The sequence below is a fragment of the Gossypium hirsutum genome, chromosome D02, assembly GCF_007990345.1.
Source record: "Gossypium hirsutum isolate 1008001.06 chromosome D02, Gossypium_hirsutum_v2.1, whole genome shotgun sequence".
NCBI classification, from domain to species: Eukaryota; Viridiplantae; Streptophyta; class Magnoliopsida; order Malvales; family Malvaceae; genus Gossypium; species Gossypium hirsutum.
Genome location: NC_053438.1, coordinates 46,532,035 through 46,553,726, shown reverse-complemented (window position 1 = coordinate 46,553,726; position 21,692 = coordinate 46,532,035). Strand labels below are relative to the sequence as shown.

Here is a 21,692-nt window from a genome sequence, read left to right as displayed (position 1 = left end):
TAGTCTCTCAGCACTTTTCATAAATTTAAAATTTAATTATAATACTTTTATTTATGGAAATTTAGTCTCTTTATTTTTCAAATTTCAAAATTCAGGTTCAATTGTTAACAATATTAAGTTCTTTTGGTTAAATTTTTTGGTGTGTTATTTTAAAATTAAAAAAAAATACTCGCTTAATAGCCATATGACTAAAAAAATACGTTGTAATGAACTTAAATTTAACAAAATAAATTTAGTAGTGTCAACAATTGGACCTAAATTTTAAAATCTAAAAAATAGAAGAGTTAAATTTCAAATTTATGAAGAGTATAGGGACATATAACATATTTTAATCTAAAACTTACACTGTGTTTGGTTCGCCGTATTACCCAATCCATTACGCCCCGATTACGCGCGTATTACATTACACCCCTATTCCGGCGTTTGGTTCGCTGTAATAAGTATTACGTGCGTATTACATTACGCCCCTAATCCCCAAATTCCCGTGTTTTCCAATCCCTTCCCAAATCGCTGTATTAGCTATTACGTCCGGCCTCCCTCCCCATCTCTCTGTTTTACCCTCCCTCCCTACCCGACCCTCTCCTCTTCCGTCCTAATCATTTTCTCCTCCCATTTCCCACTGCTTCCGTTGATTATTCTGTCGTCATCGTTTCTTCTCGTTTCGGCATCTAATTTCCCTTCCCCATTTCCTCCCAACCTTATCTGCGCCGCACACCAAAACTCTCTCTTTTTCTCTTTAATATATTCACAAAATTGGAAATTCCTGATAGCTTAATCCATTGAAAAAAGAGTGAAGCATTTTTCGGGTCATCACGTAGGATCCAATATCGGGTGAGTTTTAATTCTGACCTAAATTAATCTGCCAATTGTAGTACATGTATCTCAATGTTTTCCCCAATTGTAAATAACCCCTCTGCATGCTTTTCTCTTTACTTTTTTAAGCCTAATCGTCACCTTTAAGTGTTACCTGTTTTAGTTCCTACAAGTTATTTATGTATTGGTTATGCTTTCTATGTATATAATATCAAATCATGAATCCTCTCTGGCTTTGGCATTAATTTGATGATGTTATACAAGGGAAATCTTGTGTAAATTTCAAAGTGGTATCTGGGGTAGTATTGGGAACTCTATTAGACTACATCATGTGAAGCTGGTTGTGTTGTTGCTTTTAAGCCTTTTTGGTAGCAGTAGTTTTTGTTTTAGCAGCCAATGAGACCTTGGTTGTGTTAGCAAGGCATTGAGTGCCCATGTTCTAGTCGCCATGTTGAAAATTATGCTTGGGATAGTTCAATTTAGAGCTCTTAATGATTGATTTTGCTTGGAACTATTGACGGTTGGATTGTTGGTACGGGGTTGTGACCGATTAATTTCTGTTGAAATTGCTATTTTATTTTACTCATTGTTGCTTATTTCATCTAGATTATTGTGTATATGGATGCACTGCTTTTAAAGCTGATTTCATTGGAATTATTGTATAATTGCGCTTGTGGCTTTTTACTCTTCTGTAGTTTAATGCTGATTTCATGGTTATGAATCTTTTATTCTTCAATAGTTTTAGTTAACGAAAGTTTTTCTGGGTTTAATATCCCTTGCTTTCTGATGGTGATTTCATATAAATTTAGTGCGGTGTAATTTATAAATCCTGAATTTTCAAAGACCAACATCAAAAAGTTTAAAGCATATACTTCTTTCACTAAATCATATTTCCATTTTCGTATGACAAATTTTGCATTCATGAAGCTTCTTTCTATTTTCTTTTGCAGCCAAAGATGGCACATTATTCGAACAATATTTTTTTGTTTTGTTAAAGTAACCAGTATTCATTTTCTCCTTCTCTACTAACAACTAAAACAGAGATGCTTGAATTTATCAGTTTGAGTGGATCGATAACCAAGAACAATCAATGGGTTTTTGTTAGTTTCATCATCAGTAGTCCATGCAATGCATGCACGTAGAAGCACTTAAAAGTTCTTGTTTCCATTCATTTTCAATTTTTCTTTAAATTATAACTGCTCCAAATAAACAACTAGCTTGGTTGGCAACGAGTAAAAAGAAAGGGAAGAGCTGAAAATTAGGTTATATATTTCATAGCTAAAGCAAATTAAGAGTTGATATAATATATAGGTATTGTGAACGATAGCTAGCTAGTTAGCTGTCTCGTTGAACCCAAACATTAACAGTGATTATGTGAAGAGGTTTATGTGAGGATTTATGTGCTCACATTAAAGTGTGAAGCATTCTTAATCTCAATCAATTTCATTGTTGGAAATATTCTGTCAATAGGTAATCAAAGTCAACCAAATCAACACCATGTATAAAATTTTCAAAAATTCATATAAATATGAATAATATATATTTTTTGCCTTGCGGACTTCATTTAAATTAAGAAAACTTACAAAAGATACTCCCTTTCCATTTTTTGTTATTCTTTGCTATGAGTTGGAGAAAGAATAAACAGGAAACTGTTTGCAGATTTTGCTTTTCTTTTTCTGTACAGTATGGGGGCTTGGTTTTTTTATTATTCCATTTTTGTTATTTATGATCTCAAGTTTCTTCATTTGTCCAAAAAGCTCTTTGTTGGAACGGTCTTTGCCTTTGCATTTTTTGCTTCATAAAATTAAGAAATTGAGTGCATGCCTATGATTTTCTGATGATACATATGACTGCATTGTGTTGTTTGCTAATGGGGATGAATATGGGGGAATTAGAGGCCAGTGGTTTGTTATGTATTAACTGAGTGCAACTTACTACATGTATGATGTTAGGCACTGAATTTACTTAATATGGTTGGTTTTATGGTTGTGCCATGACTGCTTCCAGCATTCTTGAAAAACAAAAGAAAAAGGGTTTAAGCTTCTCATATTGTAATGAAAAGAGGACACTTGCTGGTTGAGGGTCTTTTATTAGGAAGAATTATTGAGGTGAGAACTAATTTCAGATAATGAAGAAAATGAGGAGGCAGTTCAGTGTAGGTTATTGAACTTGAAATTGGGTTTAACGATTTGTCGCCTGGTATCATACAGAACAAAGAAAAGTCATGAATCATTTGAAAGCTTGGCAATTGGATTTAATAGTTTCATAGTTCCCTCTTTTTGCATTCTTAATTGCTGCTTTGCTTTTAAATTATACTGCTACAATTAAATTTGAAAGTTATTATTAGAAGCATGTTTCCGATCATCCAACTGTGACATCTTACGTGTTTCTCTTCATTCTCCTTGTTTTCTCTTTTGAACCACAACAGTTTCCCTTATAGACGCAAAAGCTCCTATCCTAACAGCCATTCCCTTTTTTAATGTTTAACAATGTTGCTTCTTTCTCTTTTAATTATCTCTTGGATACTGGCCAAGGAACATTATCTGTCTAGAAAGGATGGATGTCTGTGAATGGAGTTTATGTGTCTGTTCATGAGTTTCCGGGCCTGATGTATGCTGGCATGATGACTATTTGCTAGAGATGGTTGGACTTTTAATGAGAAATTTGGTTGAGGTGTGGGTGGGGTCATCAAGTACTCTGTAGTTGGTGCGGAATTTTGTGGTTTGTAATTGATGGATTGCTTGTTGACTGTTCTGTGTGTTTTACTCTTGGGATTTGGTGTTTATGTTTTTGAGGGAATAGTGAGAGGTTTGATATGGCTCATGGATGATGATTGGTGTATGGTTGTGCTGTGCTTTGATATACTATATTTAGCTATAGCATAAATATTTTTCCAAAAAAAAAAGGTTGATCCGAGCACTTTTCTCATTACAGGTTCTTTGTTCCAACACTTCCACATCGCAGTCGTCCCCGATTTGATCATTACAGGTTAGTTTTCCATTGGTATTCATGGTTTTGTTTGTATGTTTTCCCTGATTCCATGTTTGTATTGCTGTAGCAGCTTCTGTTGTTTCCCAAATGAATATGGTTTTGTTTGTATGTTTGTAATGCTCATTAAAGCTTTTGTTTGTATGGTTATGGTTATTGCTGCATAATTATTGTTCTTTTTGAATTTAAAATAGGTTATATGTTTTTACTAATAGGTAACATTTTTTTTAAAGAGCATTATGCCTACAAATAATGGGCTTCAAATCACAATTATTTGTACATGTAAATACAATACTGTTAATAATAAATTTGTACATGTAAATGAGACAAAAGTTATATATTTTTTTACAAAATGAAATTACCATTTAAATTGTTATAAAAATTTTAAAACTTCAATTTCATTATTAAACTAAATCTTCATTCTTCATTTTATTTATTTTGAAATTAGGAAACCTTAACTAAACTAATCATCAATAAAAAAATAAATCAATGATCAAACTTTGAACATGCTTTATTAGATCTTAAATTTCATTATACGAAATTATATTTAAATTTAAATTTAAATGTCCAAACTGTAATGTTCAAACATTGAACATGCTTTTAGTAACTAATCAATATATTTATACGACATCATTTTAGGTCAATTAATTTGGGTGATTTTAATTAACTAATCAATATATTTAAATGTCCAAATTATAATGAGTTTAGTTATAATCTAACAAATACCAACCTTCAAATTTTAGGTCAATTAATTTTACGTCAATTATACATAATATATTAAATTTTAATATAAGTTTTTGAAGAAATAAAATTTAGATAGTTATAATTAACCTTTTATGCACGCAATACATGTTATTTAAAACAAATGTTAATTGATTCAAAACATTATTTTTCCCCTATAATGGAAATAATGTTATCTTAATTATAGAAATCAAAATGGACTGAAATTTTTATTGTCTAATTCTATCTCAGATTTTAAGTTAATTACATTATACATAAAATATTCCTCATTCATAATATGATTTCCCTATAATACATAAATTATAATTGTGAAAGTGTAAGGAAGTTTTTAAAATTAACGTATATATAATATGATAAATAAAATTTTTAATAATTTTACTTAAAAAGTCAAAATTGGCTGTTAAATTAATAAATTCTATAGAATTCTGAAATTTTAATAATAATAATTTTTTGATGAAAAAATGCTAAACATGTATTTTAAAATTGAAACTAGAAAGATAAGTAACAATTCTTGTAAATAATAAGTCATCTTCAAAGTTATATATATTTTTACAAAATGAAATTACCATTTAAAATGTTATAAAAGTTTTAAAACTTCAATTTCATTATTAAACCAAATCCTCATTCTTCATTTTATTTATTTTGAAATTAGAAAACCCTAATTAAACTAATCATCAGTAATTAAATATACTCTTTCATTATTATTTGGGTGATTGATAAAGAAAAGAAATTAAAGTTGCAACGATATCATTTAATAGATATTTTTTTGCTTCGTGTGTTCTAAATTTGTGCTGTTTATTTTTATTTGATAATGTGTAATTGCAACTTCAATTCTTTGATAGTGTGTTCTAAATTTAAAATGTTGCAGTAATGGCTCGTCTGCCTTTAATTGCACAAAGTGTGAGGCGTAAAAGAATTAGTATTGCTGTGACAATATGGTTGGAAATCTATAGAATCGCGATTTGGTTCTTATTTAGAATGGGTGCCATCCTTAGCTTACATAGACCAAGGATTAGGTCCTATACCGTAGATTTTTATGCAAAACGGGATTATGTGAAGAGGCTTGTATATGCTAGTGACGAGACCTGTATTGAACAAGTTAGGATGAATAGAGCTGCCTTAGAATCGATAGGGGGATTGAAGTCGACAAGGTTCATGCTTGTTGACGAGCAAGTAGCAATGTTTTTACATATCATCTCCCATCACCTGAAAAATCGGGTTATCAAGCATCACTTTAGAAGGTCCGGGAAAACTATTAGCAGAGCATTTCATAGTGTTTTAAATGCTGTCATACGCTTGCAAGATGTGTTATTTAAAAAGCCGGAGCCAATTACAGCCAATTCTTCTGACACAAGGTGAAAATGGTTTAAGGTATTGGACTGAGTTTTATATATAGCTTCAACAACATTTACTTGATTTAGATTTAAATTAATATTCTAACTCAAGGTTTTATATCATGTGATATAGAATTGCTTAGGTGCTCTTGATGGAACCCACATCAAGATTAGGGTTCCAACAGTTGATAAACCTAGATATCGAACGCGAAAAGGTTACATAGCAACAAATATGCTAGGTGTTTGTACACCTGAGATGCAATTTGTTTATGTTCTTCCTGGTTGGGAAGGTTCAGTTGCCGATGGACAGGTTCTTCGAGATGCCATTAGTAGAAGACATGGATTAAAAGTTCCTCATGGTAAAGTGTATAGTTAGAGGACTTTGAATTCGTGGCATTAAGATCAAACTTTGTGTGCTGAATTAATCATTTTTGTTAAAAAAATTATTTTATAGGTTATTATCTAGTTGATGTTGGATACACAAATTGTGATGGATTTCTTGCACCATTTAGAGGACAGTGATATCATTTAAACGAGTGGCGTCAGGGTTATCAGCCAAGTTCTCCGCAAGAGTTTTTTAATATGAAACATGCCTCAGCACGTAATGTTATTGAAAGATGCTTTGGCTTATTAAAACTTAGATGGGGAATACTTAAGAGTCCATCGTTCTATCCTATAAGGGTGCACAATAGAATTATTATTGCATGTAGTTTGCTCCATAATTTTATTCGAACCCATATGAGTATTGATCCCATTGAGGCGGAGGTGGGAGAAGGATTACCTACAATTAATGTGGTGGATGACAATGAACCGAATATCACAAATATTCATCCATCGGATGCTTGGGCTACTTGGAGGATGGAACTAGCCAACCAAATGTTCGATGAATGACAAGCATCTAGAAATTAGTTTGTGAAACTTTTGTATTGATTTTTGTATTGTACTAAACTTGTTGAATTATAATATAATTTCTTCTAATTCAGCATGTGTTATAATTTTAAATTTTTTGTGGTATGGAGCTTTTGATTCATGATATTCAACTTAATTCCTTAGATTTTATAAAGTGTTGACCTTTTGAATCATGATATTAAAATAGCAATTAATATAATTTGTTTTTTTTTTGTTCTTAAGATCATTATGTTAGGTGTTCCAGAATCAAATGCTTCTTCTCAAGCTTCTCGAGGAGCCAAAAAAAAATGGGTTCCCGAGGAAGATGCAGCATTAGTTTCCTTCATGGTGGACCTGCACAATGTTGGAACATTTAATGCTGATACCGGGTTCAAAGTCGGTTATTTGAACGAGTTAGAAAGAATGCTACAAACGGTTTTACCAAATGCAATGTTGAAGGCAAAACCTAATATTGAATCAAGGATTAGATTACTTAAAAGGGAGTGGTCAATCGTCTACGACATGCTTAATAGTCAAAACAATAGCGGTTTTGGTTGGGACGAGCATAGACAGCTCGTTGCTGAAGATGCGGTTTGGGAGTCCTATTTAAAGGTAAGATTATTTCAAGTTTTTATTATATTATTTTTACCAAACTTATGACTAATATGATTTCCTCATTTTTTTAGAGTCACAAAGAAGCCGCTCAATTCAGATTTCGTACTTTCCCTTACTATGACCAGCTTACTACCATATACGCAAGAGATCGAGCAACTGGGAAAGATGCTCAAACAGCTGCTGATGTTCTTGAAGAAATACATGCTGATGATGTACGTACTACAGATATGAATGAAGAGAGAAACACATTCTATGACTGCGAAGCTGACGTCTCTTTAGACGACATGGATGTTTCTGGTACGGATCCGCGAGGAGATAGAGACCAAGGGGGTTCCTCATCTTCAAATAAGAGAAAGAAGAAATCTGATGCTCGTGATAATGTGTTTTCTTCATTTAATAAGGCTGCCACTTTGTTGGGGGACAAAATCCAGACCGTTGGCGAGCAAATCAATAGGAGAATTGCCTCCGAAGTGGTAGTTCAGCAGAAGTCTGAAGAACATCAAAATATGGAAGAGAGAGCTTCAAATTTATATTCAACCTTATGGTCAATTGAAGGTTTAACCGACGATCAGCGGTATGATGCTTTGAGTAAAATTCCTGATCATCCAACTCAAATGATCGTTTTCTTTAGTTTACCTTCTGTTGCCCGATTGGAATGGGTCAGAAAATTTCTTTCTTACCATTAAATATCAATGTTCAAACTTTTTAATGATATAAAACTATATAACATATGGATTATAATATACAATTTCATTTTCATCTAACCTTTTCTTAATATAAGTTAATTATGTTCAAGTTATATATTGATTTTAGTAAATTCATATAATACCATTTTATTATTAAGAATTTTATGAAATTAAATATCACTATTAAATTATATTTAATATTAATTATTTTAAATTGTATAAATTCATATAAGAAAATTTATTATCAAGAATTTTATAAAATTATATATTATTATTAAATTAAATGTAATAATTATTATTTTAAATTATACAAATTCATAAAATATAATTTATTAGTTATAATTATTTTAAATTTTATTAAATCATATATTTTAATTAAAATATATTTAATATTAATTATTTCAAATTTTATTTTATAGTATCATATATTATGATTTGAGTAAATTCATATAAGAATATTAATTATTAAAAATTTTATTAAATTATATATTTTAATTATAATATATTTAATAATAATTATGTTAATTTATATTTTACAGTATCATATATTATGGTTTGAGTAAATTCATATAAGAATATTAATTATTAAGAATTTTATTAAATTATATATTTTAATTATAATATATTTAATAATAATTATGTTTAAATATGATTAAATTATTTATTATTGATATTAATAATCTTATTAAAATTTAAATAAAACAATTTACCAAAACAAATTTCTGCTAATTATTAAGAATTTTATTAAATTATATATTTTAATTAAAATATATTTAATAATAATTATGTTAAAATATGATTAAATTATTTATTATTGATATTAATAATCTTATTAAAATTTAATAACAACAACAATAATCATTTACCTAAACAAATTTCTGCTAAGGGTATTCTAGTCATTTTAATTTTTTCCATTATGCTATTACACCTCTATTACATTCAACCAAACACAGGATTACTATTACGCCTCTATTCCATTACATTCAACCAAACAGTTGATTTGCTATTACACCTCTATTCCATTACACCTCTATTCCATTAGACCTCTAATCCAATACACCTCTAATCCAATACAGCGAACCAAACGTGCCCTTAATGTAAACTTTAACTATAGAATCGAATATATTAATTAATTATTAATCATATATAAAATCATATTAATAATAATTTTTATTTTTTGCATTGAATTTTTACAATTGAGTATATTAATTAATTATTAATAATATATATTATTTTAAATTAATTAGCACTTAATTAGTGTTACATTTATATAAAATTAAAATTAAGATTTGCTATTATAAATAACATTCGACACTTAAAACATTTTCAAACAGATAACATCTAAATAATATTGCAAAAAAAAAAGATTATTAGTATTAATAAGTTTTTCAAAGAAGAAATTTCAAACCTGAAAGAATTGAAAGATCTTTTTAGGTAAAATTATGATATATTTTATCACACGTTTATAATTTAGTTTTTATACATATTATACTAAATTTAGTTTTCTGTATCATTCTATTATCTAATGTGAAAGTTTCACTTTATAATTGTATGTTGTTATTAATTTTAAAGTTACTTCATAAAAGCCTCCAATTTACAACAATAAATTATTATAATTTTATAATTGTTTAGATAATTTACAACTTCAAAGTAATTATTTACATTGATTGATGATTATGACGAGGATGATGACAAATATGATAGAGTGAAAAAGAAAATTAAGAAAGAAGATGATGACGAGAATAATACATTGAAGCAAAAGATTAAAATAAAAAATTTAAAAAGTACTTGTAATAGCGAGGACTTTTAAAATGAGAGTAATGAAAACTAAAATGATATTAGCTATTAGATCAAAATAAATGATTTTAAATCTTAGATTTTGTATTTATTTTATCTTATGAAAATAAAATAAGCAACACTCAATCTTTCCCTTATTTTTTCTTTTAAACGTGTAATTGAAGTCTTAGTGTAAAAAAAATTGGATAATCTTTACTTTCATATTAAATTTTTTTTTTTGAGAAAAAATTGGAAAGGAAAGCAATAGATTAGGATTACTAAGATTAATCAATTTAGATATTAGGTATTTGTATTTGTTTTTATTGAATGAAAATTTTGGTCACACAAATTGATTTTTTTAAGGGAAATCAAAAAATCTTAATAACTTCCATTATAATTTTCTTCTCAAAAAGAAAAAACAAATTAAATCCTAAAGTAAAAATTATCCCCTTTTTTTTTCACCCTGATAATTACACATTGGAAAGAAAAAAAGAAGAGAGATTGGGTGTTCTTGGTTTTATTTTAGTAAGGTAAGGTAAATACAAAATATAAGACTTAAAACTATTTATTTTGATTCAATGGCAAAGATCATTTTGATTCTCATTTTAAAAATTCTCATTATAGTTGCCACCTATTATTAGTATTTATTTTTAGACTAGATTTTATTTTATTTTTTTAGGAAGTCAAAATTTTTTTTATTTTTTATTTTGTAATACTATTTGATAATTTAATAATTTCATTAGTTGTTTCACTTACGAAATGAAACTATTATAAAAATTAAAAAATATATTGTGATAATCTTATGCTAATTAGATAAGTTAGTTTTGAATAAGATTTATAAAGTTTAATTTGATTTTTATTTTTATTTTTCATGTCATGTCTATTTTATGGTCCATATTCGGGGTTCGTGACTATATCTCCTAACAATGTATCTTTAAGGCTCAAACCTCATTCTTTTCTTAAAAGTGCAATGTACCTTGCCAACTCTATTGATTTGATTATGTTTAATACAATTTGAATTTAATTTTAATTAATAACATTATAATTTGATTTTATAGTAGAAAAAATAAATATAAAAGGTTAAAAATAGTTTTTAATAATAAAACTAAAGAAATTTGAATTTAGTGTTTTAATATTAATTTCAAAATTAATAGTTAATTCAATAATTTTAATATTAAAACTTAGTTTTATATATTATTAGTGTATACGTGTAAATTAAGTCAAAATCTAATCTCAATTTTAGAATACTTTTTTTTTAAATTGATCTTTAAGATATTTATATAAATTTTTAAGATAGAATTATTATTTAACCTTTATTCAAACTCATAATAAGTATTAAAGTAATTCATATCCCATTGCACTTTCATTATAATTTAAATTATTAAATTTAAAACAATATTTTAGTTTTTAAATTTATATTTTTCTAATGATTATGGAATAAATGTTTTTATTAAATAATAAAAGTATAAACACTTATATTCAGGTGCAACGCACGTGGCCTTGGAAATTAGTATTACATATATGAGTGTATAATGACACATCAGAATTGAAAAAGATAAATGAAGCTAAGCATAATTTAAACAAATACGCATATTTATATAATTAAAATATTCATATTTTATACTATAAACATTTATTATTAAATATTTATAAATTGTAATATATATTTATTATTAAAATATTAATATAAATATTGTTCAATAATATATTAGGAAAAAATTATTTGAAATTATTATTGTTAAAACTTATTATTAAAACAAATTTGTAATATTACATAATTTATTAAAATAATAATTTATATTAATAACTTATTATTTTATTAAATATAAATACTTTAATAATGAATTTAATAATATTGAACATTATAATAATAATAATAATGATTTTTTAAATATTTTTAAAAAATTAAAATTAAAATTTTTATCATTAATATAATAATATTAAGCTTGATTCAAGTTAATTTTTATATAAAAATAAAACTATTAATAGATGAGCTCTTTTTCGGAAAATGACTTACATTTTTCAAAAGGGTAAGTCAATTTACAGGAAAAGTAGTTTATTTTCAGTTGACACGTAGTCATTTTATGTTGGCCAACTTGTTTTCTATGAAACAAACATAGGAAAATGCATAAAATATTTTTCCACAAGTCATTTTTTTGTAAAACAGACACACCCTTTGTCTCATTAATTCTATCTCGTAAGTTTTACAACCTACTAAAAACTAAAAATATATCCATAGAACTTAAACTCAACATAAACATTAGAGAAAATTTACACATGATAAGACTCAAACTTGAAACATTGAGATTTTTCTTGGTAAAGTGGAAAGAAAATAGAAAAATGAAAATTGGAAGAGGTAGAAAAATAGAAAGATAGAAAATATAATTTTTCATCCTACAAGTGTGCTTGGTAGAAAAGATGAAAAAATTCAAAGAAAAAATAATTTTATTTCCATCCACTGTTTGCGAGGTTGAAAAACAAAACAAAATAAAATAAAACATTGAAAAAATGTATAATTTTGAACTAAATTACTATCTCTCTTATTTTCTCTCCTCTCACTTTTTCATTAGGATGAAAAATGATCATTTCTTTTATTTTCTTTCCTCCCACTCTTTTCTCTACCAAGTATACTCAAAATTTGTTTTCTTTCCACTTTTCCACTCCCTTCCATCCCTCTACTTTTCTATCTAACTAAACACGCTCTAAGATTCAAAAAATGACCTTGTCATTTTAGCTAAAGGCTCAATCTTGTAATTTTAAACATAAACAAATACAATACATAATTTAAAGACACCGTTTTTAGTTCTTAAAAGCCAAAGACACCATCTCTATCTTCAAAGTAAAATGAATTAACCTAAATTAAACTCTTCAATAGAATATGCTGAATTAAACTCTTCAATAGCTTAATATTCCAGTGACTAATGACTATTTCTTTAATTATAGTTAAAGAGTGTGACAACATGTGAATTTATTTGTTGTTAATTTGTTTCGAATGTGGACAACAACATATTTTTGGAATTATTATTGGTTACTTGTATTTGTTCTTCAATTAATAATTATTATTGGTTGTTGTTTTTTTAATTATTATTTGTTGCTTCATTATATAGCATCAATTGTTATTTAATTTACATGCAGATGTGTGTTATAGGTATTGAGCCACTTATAGAACAAGACAATAATGCATCACATGTTTATGAGAATGATGATTTTGGAGCTGGTGAGGGAGTTGTTTTGGGAGCTATTGAAGGGTCCAATGAGGGGGACTGTGAGGAGGATGGTAAGGGTGTTGGTCAAGGGGCTTTTGAGGCCGATGGTAAGAGGGAGGATGTTGACTGGCAATATGTTGATGAAGTTTATACGGTTAATGTTAAATATCTTTCAAATGGTTAGGGGGATGAGATGTTGCAAGCTGCTAGGGATAAGTTGAAAAGATTTAGAGGAAAATCTGTAAAAAATTATAACATTGATGCTAATAGGGAGAGGATGGCATGTGAACTTGAAAATGATGTTTGGGAGGATGTAGAAGTCCAAGAAAGGCATGATAAAAGTACACAAGAGGCAAATGGTTATGAGATAGATTACTTTGAATCTAATGACCATGGTAGTATAGTGGAGTCTAGTTCTGAGGAGAAACATGAGCATGGTGCAAGGAGAAGAAAGAAGTTTTCGGTGTACAATCCAAACTATGAAAATCCAAAATTATGTTTAGGGATGCTTTTTAGAGATGGAGAAACTTTCAAAGATGTCATCCAAAATTATTCAAAGGTTTCAAGAAGGGAATTGAAAATTGTTACAAATGAACCAAAATGGATCAGGGTTAAGTGCATCACCTTTGCGAAATGTCCTTGGAGAATATCTGCAAGTTACAATAAGAGATCAAAGTGTCTACAGGTGAGCAGCTTTCACAAAGAGCATAATTGTTGTGTGAGATTCAAGAACAAAATGGTTAATGTTGCTATAATTGCAAACCATTTTGAAGAAACTACAAGGGACCATCCAAAAATGAAGTTGAAGGAGATTCAATGAAGGGTAGCTTCAGATTTGCATGTGAATATGAACCTTACTAAGTGTAGAAGGGCCAAAAAAAGAGTGAACAAGAGGTTGGCTGGGAGCTTCAAGGAAGAATTTGCTATGTTATGGGATTATGCAGATGAGTTGAGGGTTAAGAATCCAGACAGTACAATTAAAATGGCAATGCATAGGGTAACTCTAGATTCTTCCCCATATTTTACAAGGTTCTATGCTTGTTTTGATTCTTTAAAGAAAGGTTAGAAAGTTGGATGTAGGTCAATCCTTGGTTTAGATGGTTGTTTTCTAAAAGGGTATTTCAAGAGTGAAATGTTAACAGTAGTTGGAAGAGATGTAAAAAACCAGATGTACCCAGTTGCGTGGGCTATAGTTGAGGGTGAATGTACAGATTCATGAGCATGGTTTTTAAATCTACTAGCTATTGATTTGGACCTAGAAGATGGCTTTGGATATACAATAATTAGTGACAAACAAAAGGTAAGACAATATTTTCATAGGCTTTTCTTTTATATGTATTTTTTATCCAATTATGTTAACATTTTTTTAATTATTTGCGTAGGGTTTAAAGATTGCAATTGATGAAGTTTTGCCCAGAATAGAGCACAGAAATTGTGCACATCATGTTTTTGCCAACTAGTTTGGAAGGAAGAAAGCAAAGTTTTATGAATTTGATTTTTGGGAAATTGTGAAGGCCACAACAGAGAGGGAGTGGGAAGATGAAGTTTAAAATCTTAAGAAAAAAGATGAAAAAGTTGCGAATGAGTTGATGTCCAAGTCTCCTAAACATTGGACGAAGGCCGTTTTTGGATGCCAGTGTAAGTTTGACATGGTTGACAATAATATTTGTGAAGCTTTCAACTCTAGCATTGTAGAGGTGAGGTACAAAAGTATAATCACAATGTTAGAAGAAATCAGGGTTAGGCTAATAACTAGAATTGTCGAGATGCGAAAGTTCTGCAAATCATGGAAGCAAAACTATGGTCCTTTAGTGAAGAAGAAATTTGATCAAAATAAAAGAGATGGTGTTGATTGGTAGATGGTATGGAATGGTGATGATGGTTGTGAGGTGAAAAAGGGAAGAAAGTAATACACAGTGAACATTGAAGAAAGAACCTGTAGTTGTAGGAGTTGGGAATTAATTGGCTTGCCTTGTCCACATGGTTGCGCTGCCATATGGCATATGGGTGGTGAACCAGATGACTACTTGGATCAATTCTACCATAAAGAAACCTATGAGAAAGCATACGTATATACGCTGCAGCCTATCAATGGAGCACATGAATGGGTCAAGTTTGGGATTGAGCCTGTTCTCCCACCTATTGACAAAAAGATGCCCGGAAGGCCAAAGAAAAATAGGAGGAACCCAAAAGATGAACCAAAGAAAAAAAGACCAAGACAACTTAGTAGGGTAGGGTTGATAATGACATGCAGTGTTTGTGGAATTGAGGCTCATAACAAACAAAGATGTCCGTAGGAGGTAACTGTCATTTAAGGTTCATAATATTTATTTTATGTGTTATTTAATAAACATAGAAATTGGTTGATTAAATAGACTATTCTTTTGTTTCTTGCAGACCCATCAACCACTAAATGTAAAGCCTCAAGAAGCAAATTTTTCAGTAAATATTAAACTTATAAATATGATTTTATTTTATGATTGATATATGTCATATTGGTTGATTAAAATTTTTTATTTGTTGCAGACTCATCAATTGCAAAATGCAGAGCCTGAAGTCGTAAATAATTTAGTAAATATTAAACTTATAATTTGGATTTTATTTGATATTTGGATGATTAAATTAATTTTTCTTTTGTTTGCTACAGAGTATCAATCAACTAGAAACTGCTGATGCTGAAGGTGTAACACATTCAGTAATGATAATTTTGTAAATCTAATTTTATGTGTCATTAAATAAATATGAAATTGGTTGCTTAAACTATTATTTTTTGTATTATTTGTAGGTTGTTGTAATTGTTGTTTGTTGTGATATTATATAATTATTGCGTCAATTTGGATATTAAGTTGTTTCATTTGCTTGCTACAGAGGAATAACAACTCACAAATTATTAGGGCACTTGAATCCAGTAGGACATCTACTATGGGCTCTCTGGTGAAAATTAACTCCCTGAACAAAAAACGCAAACAAATTAAAGACCATTTTAGCACTCAAGAATCAATTACACAGAAACAACTAAAGAAGTGACACTTTTGCTAAATGACATGTCATATTTCATTTTTTTTCATGGAAACCTTTTGCTATAATGACTATGATTGACATTATGCTTTTTTTTTTTGTGTGCACCACATTGGTTGACAATATGGTTTATGGTATAGGAACTTCTTGCTATTGTGACAACGGTTGACAATAAGATACAAGCATATTGGTTAACTATCACTTTGGTATAATTTTTGGCAATGCAATTTAAAATATTACAAATGTATTAAAAATATATAGAATCTAATATATTTATATTAAATTTGTCACAAAAAGATAAATATCAAAATGATTATATCAATAATAATCAATACGGAACTTTACATCTTGTAATTGTTGTTGCCATTACACATGTCAATCTGCTTTGTTAAATAGATGAGTAAACATATTTGTGATAATGTGAAGTATAAGGCATGGTAATGACATGATCAAATCAGAAAACAAAATACAAAGTTCTCTTAATGCAACTCTTTTTCTTTTAATTTTTTTTATATGCTCTTAACATTTTACAAGAAAGAAAAAAAAAAGGTTAGAAAGCATAGTATTAGCTATTTTGTATTTTTTTTAGCAAAAGATGGTTTTATTAGTAAAATCAAGCAAGTTAGAAATAATCAACAATTACTAGAGATGTCAAATATAGAGACATCATCTTAGCAACTCATGATAAGAACAGTTAACACATCATAGAAACATAAAAATTAAATCCTCATTTATGAGAAGCCCACTAAGCAAAACATCAATCACTCTCAACTCCAACTTATCCAAACATGTATGTGAATATGGTGTTCATTTCATGACTCTATAACACATATTCATAGATTTCTGTACTTGTATTTGTTAAACTTTGAGTATCATAAATATTTATTTGACTGGATTAGACCAAGAGTAATGACTTAATATACATTCATGTGACTTCATGTTATGCTCATAACAAAAAGTTTTTATGAAAACATACCAATAATGAAAAGATGTTAAATCAGTTTACTTGAAGATGGAGATAGCGTCTTTGGCTTTTAAGAACTAAAAACGGTGTCTTTGAATTTTCAACCTAACCCATAAAGTAATATGTTTTATAAAGATATTTGAATTTGATTATCGTCTTTATTTTTTTCATTATTTTTTTACGAGCAGACAAATAACCTATCTTAAGATCAAGAAATCCATTTTTGATACATTTGACTAACCTTATTTCACTCCATTATAAGTTTTTCTCTCTTTTGAACTCAAATAACCCAAATACTAGATTCAATTTTGAATTTCAAAATTTAGGATTTCAAAACCCTAAATATTGCTATGAAAATCAAGTTAAACACCAAATTTCATAAACTTAAACTTAAAATATTAGAATATCCAGTCGATTTGTAACGAAACACTAACCTTTGCTTCGCCTCAATCTCTCGATTCCAAATACAGTCTGTGCCTCTTCAAAGCTCAGTAATAGAGAAAGGTTTTGGGTTTCTCTTGCCTCTTCAAAATGGTTCAAGGTTTCAATGTTTCATAGATTTGTTTATGGAGAGGTTTTTTTTATTGGATTAAGTTTTTTTTCGATAGTTAGGTTTATTTTTTTAATTAAGAGTTATTTTTTAATTTTATGTATGATTTATTTTATTATTTTTCACATCTAATTATTTTATTGGGTTATCTAAGTAATTATTTTTTATAATACTTTTATCAAATCTATTAAAAAAAGTAAATTGAAAAAAGAATAAAAGTTGAAGTTAAAAAAGGTTCAAAAATATAATTAGGATCACAAAACATATAAAAAAAAAGCTTAACTATTATATATATGTATTGAAATAGCTTTCCTAACATAAAAAAAAATAAGTTGCACAAAATTAAACTTGAAATTAGAATAATAAATTAAAAATTTTCTTAACCAGGTATAGATGAATTAAACTTTGTTTTTTTACCAAAAAATATTAACAACCAAACTTAATTAGATAACAGGCTATCAGACAAATCTCAGAGCAATAGATCACGAACTTGATCCGGCAGTATCTCACAAATCGTCAGACCAAAAACAATGTCTCTCGCTTTCTTAGCCACGAAATCAGCCATCGAGTTGGCTTCCCGAAAGACGTGCCTTATGCCAACTTTCTCCATGTTTGCCATCAACGTAAGACCTACTGAGTAACTAAGACAAGATATACGAGTAACTAAAGATTTTCTTCTCTTTACTAAAGACAAGTGATTAATTTATTGTTAATTCATTATTAAAACCAACTGAAAACTAATACACCTACCAAACGAAGCATTAATACACTTATCATATTCATGTATAACATGGTAATGTGTTTATATTTACACAACGAATCATCATGTAACACGATCTTAAAAAATGACTATATGCTGGACCGAACTCTCAAACTCACCAGTTACGAATAACCCAATCACAATATACATTACACACATACATGCATAAAAGGAAAAGGAAAAGGAGAGGCATATAGCAAAACCAACAACAATGAGAATTCAGCCAAAATTGTATATTGTATAAAATGGGATAAAGAGAAGGTAAAATAACAGAACCATGCAGATGAAATATATAACACTGCTTTTTATAGTAACTGAGTTCTGCAATACACGTTTTCGCATCTATCTGGAGACTTCTTCGAATAAACCAACAATAGCCACAAGATCTGTAATATTACACTACATGACGGTAAGTTTCCATTGCTTAATGTGATAATATCTGAAAACAGCAACATCTGGAATCTATGGCTTCCCTAAGAATCAACAACCAAAATACTACCATTATCAAGATATATTAAGTCATTCGATCTCATTTGCTACCGCCAGGTCCCCCACCGAAAAGGTAATCCAGAGAAGATCCACCTCCAGGGGCAGCATGAATCTTGGTGGATGGTCGATCCTGCATCCAGGAAAAAAATAAAACACAGACAGTTATACAAGTTATTATAGGTATTGAGCAACCAATAACAACCCCCCCCCCCAAACTTAATTTGATATACACCCTTAATTACTGCTTGATTTAAACATAAAAAATCAATTATAAACACCACCAGTTAATAAGAAAATTTACAAGCATAGTATCATGGTGCTTTGAAGAAGGTAGCACATTCAGGGGAATGACATCCGTGTTGTATATTTGATTAATATATATTTTTCTAAGCCATCACCCTTGGAAAGAAAGTTAATACGACAAAGTTATTCACTCATCTACCACTTAGGTCAAGGAAGGGGAGATGAACACTAAGGATAAAAGATTATACATTTCAGCTATCTTCTAACAGTAATTAATAAAAAATATATATAAATGAGAAGAAAAAACTTCCTAGATTCGTCAATCCCAGACAGCAATTAACCTATAACATTTATTGGAAGCTTCAAGCCTAATTCACAGAACTTGGAAACACATTACTTAAAGATGCGGCCAAGAATGTCAAGTTCCTTGGTAATAGTTTCTCCTCAATGAGATTCAAGTTTCTAACTTGTATAAATCATATTTTCAAGGTATTATTTTGAGCACGCAGTTAGCCCTTTCTGAACTACCTCTACATCTATTCTGCAACATGTTTCCTATTGCTCATTTAAAAAATTGGTGGAAAAACAAGAGAATGTCAAGAACTTAAAACACTGAAAGGGCAAGTCCATAAGTGTCATACAATTTTAAAGACTCATGAAGCAATCACAAAAGGGGTTATACCGTAATGAAATTGCCAGTGTTCTGACCATCAGCACGCGTACTGTTAATACCCGCAGGAATTTGCTTGGCAACTTGTTGAGGAGCAGGAGCAGGTTTGGACACATCCTGTGCTTCAATTGGAGCAGCTTCGGATTTGTTTGTAACTGGTTTTGGAGCTTCTCCACTCCCAAACAGATAGCCCAATGAGCTCTGCCCACCACCACTGCTAACTCCACGACCCATCTTTTCCATCTTACTGGAAATGAAGTAAAAAAAAAAAAAGAATATCACACAGGCTGGGAGGAAAAAAAACACAGCACAAAGTAAGAATCTATAAGTATAGCCAAAAAAGCAATAATCCAAAAGGGATTGGAGCAAGAGGAGGTGGAATGAACATAAAATTATGGATGAATTGCAGAAAAAAAGGAAGAAAAACAAGCATATCGCATGAACTTCCATCACAATCCTTGATGAAGACTATAGTCAGCAATGTTATTCCTATACTTCAAATCCCCTCGCCCTGCCCCCTCCACTTCTCGAATGCAATGTAAAACAAATTAATGACGTCGCATGAAAAGCTTTGGACTCTCCACTTTGCAAAACGTAAACATCAAACAAATTAAATGAAGCATAAAAATGAGTAGCCAACGAGGGAAATATAATCAAATCAGAGATACAGTAAACAAATTGGAAGCTAAACTCAGTGAATAAAACACTGAACCTTTTGAAGTGTGAAGAAAAGATCTAGGCTTAGCGTTCTGAAATTGCCTGAAATTTTCTTTTGAGATCAGATCTGGAGAAGAGCGAAAGTGGAAGAGCAGTAACTAGGAGTTGGCTACTGAAAAAGGAGGCGAAATGCCAGCGTTACTATTATTATTGGTTTGCTTAACTACAAAATTAGCCCCCAACTATATTGTATTTTCTATTTAGGTGCTTACGGTTTTTTTAATCAAAAGATGTTTCTAAACTATCAATTTCATCTTATTTTAACTCCAAAAGTATGTGATGTCTAGTAAGAACATGACACATGGCACATTACCATTGGTTGGTATTGTATATTGAGTAAATTGAGACAAAATTAATAGTTTAAGTATAATTTTTTACCAGAGAAATATTTTAGGTATATAAGTAGAAAACATTATATAGTTTGAGGGTCAATTTTACATTAAACTTTATTAGTTTATTTTTGGGTAAACTACAAAAGTGGTCACTAAACTTCGGTGAAATTTCTTCTTTTTTTACCACTGAACTATGAAAAGTTACGTTATGATAACTAAAGTTATTGACTTGTAACTTTTTGGTCACTTGTTCGTTAATGACAGAAAAGTGAGGTGGCATATTAATTCAAGGATTAATATCCAATTTTTTTGAAAAATATAAAAAACTGAAAATTTGGTGCCAGAGAGAGTGCACATTTCATTTCCCACCAAATCTGTATGGATACAATTTCCATATTTAAGTGTTGGCAATTGATTGAACATTATATTTAGGTTATGTTGATTACATGGTGAATATCTAGCCCATTATGGAAGATCATACTGCTTGAGAATATAAATATCGGTAAGTGATTTGGATTGAAATTCCCGAAGCAATCCCTTAGATTATAGATTTTGGATTGGATCGTGATTCTACAAATGAGCCGTAATAGAGTCCATAGAGTCTATATTTACTTAATATGTTATTATTATATTGTGTTTCTCTCATGGTATTACTGTTTTATTTGGATTTTATTAGATATTCAATTGTAAGCAAGTTTCGAAATTAAAGTCTATATATTTGAGAGACTTGCCTAGGAAAATGGACTGAGAGTTAGGCACTTAATACGTTCTTGTGAGAATAATTATGTAAGAGTACTATTTTGGTAGTAAAATAATTTTTTATGGATTTACTTGTTGTGATCATAGTAGTGAGATTATTATGTCTTTTAAGTGTAAGGGTGAGGGAACAATCACGGTAGTGT

The 21,692-nt window shown here is 29.4% G+C and overlaps 1 protein-coding gene and 1 long non-coding RNA gene across 3 annotated transcripts; both read right to left on the bottom strand.

Moving 5' to 3' along the window:
* Positions 1-7,025: 7,025 nt before the first annotated feature.
* On the bottom strand, positions 7,026-17,646 carry LOC121214665 (uncharacterized). The gene is made up of 3 exons (XR_005910272.1): positions 17,464-17,646; positions 15,932-15,996; positions 7,026-7,868 (listed from the first exon to the last, which is right to left on the bottom strand). It is a non-coding gene; the product is annotated as an uncharacterized lncRNA (long non-coding RNA).
* Positions 17,647-18,623: 977 nt separating this feature from the next.
* Positions 18,624-20,690, bottom strand: LOC107910145 (protein SPIRAL1-like 1). 2 transcript variants are annotated; one of them, XM_016837916.2, is made up of 3 exons: positions 20,454-20,690; positions 19,754-19,988; positions 18,624-18,958 (listed from the first exon to the last, which is right to left on the bottom strand). In XM_016837916.2, the coding sequence occupies exons 2-3, from the start codon at positions 19,982-19,984 to the stop codon at positions 18,869-18,871; spliced, it is 321 nt and encodes a 106-aa protein (XP_016693405.1). In that variant the 5' UTR covers positions 19,985-19,988; positions 20,454-20,690; the 3' UTR covers positions 18,624-18,868. The 2 variants fall into 2 exon arrangements, with proteins under 2 accessions (XP_016693405.1, XP_016693406.1); XM_016837917.2 differs by having other exon boundaries at positions 19,754-20,028; positions 20,454-20,617.
* Positions 20,691-21,692: the final 1,002 nt, after the last annotated feature.

What these genes read in the sequence shown, in the direction of transcription:
- LOC107910145 (XM_016837916.2), bottom strand. Translation starts at nt 19,984, where the DNA reads ATGGAAAAGATGGGTCGTGGAGTTAGCAGTGGTGGTGGGCAGAGCTCA. An exon ending in ACACTGGCAATTTCATTACG is followed by an intron (nt 18,959 to 19,753) that starts GTATAACCCCTT and finishes TCCTGGATGCAG; the next exon opens with GATCGACCATCCACCAAGAT.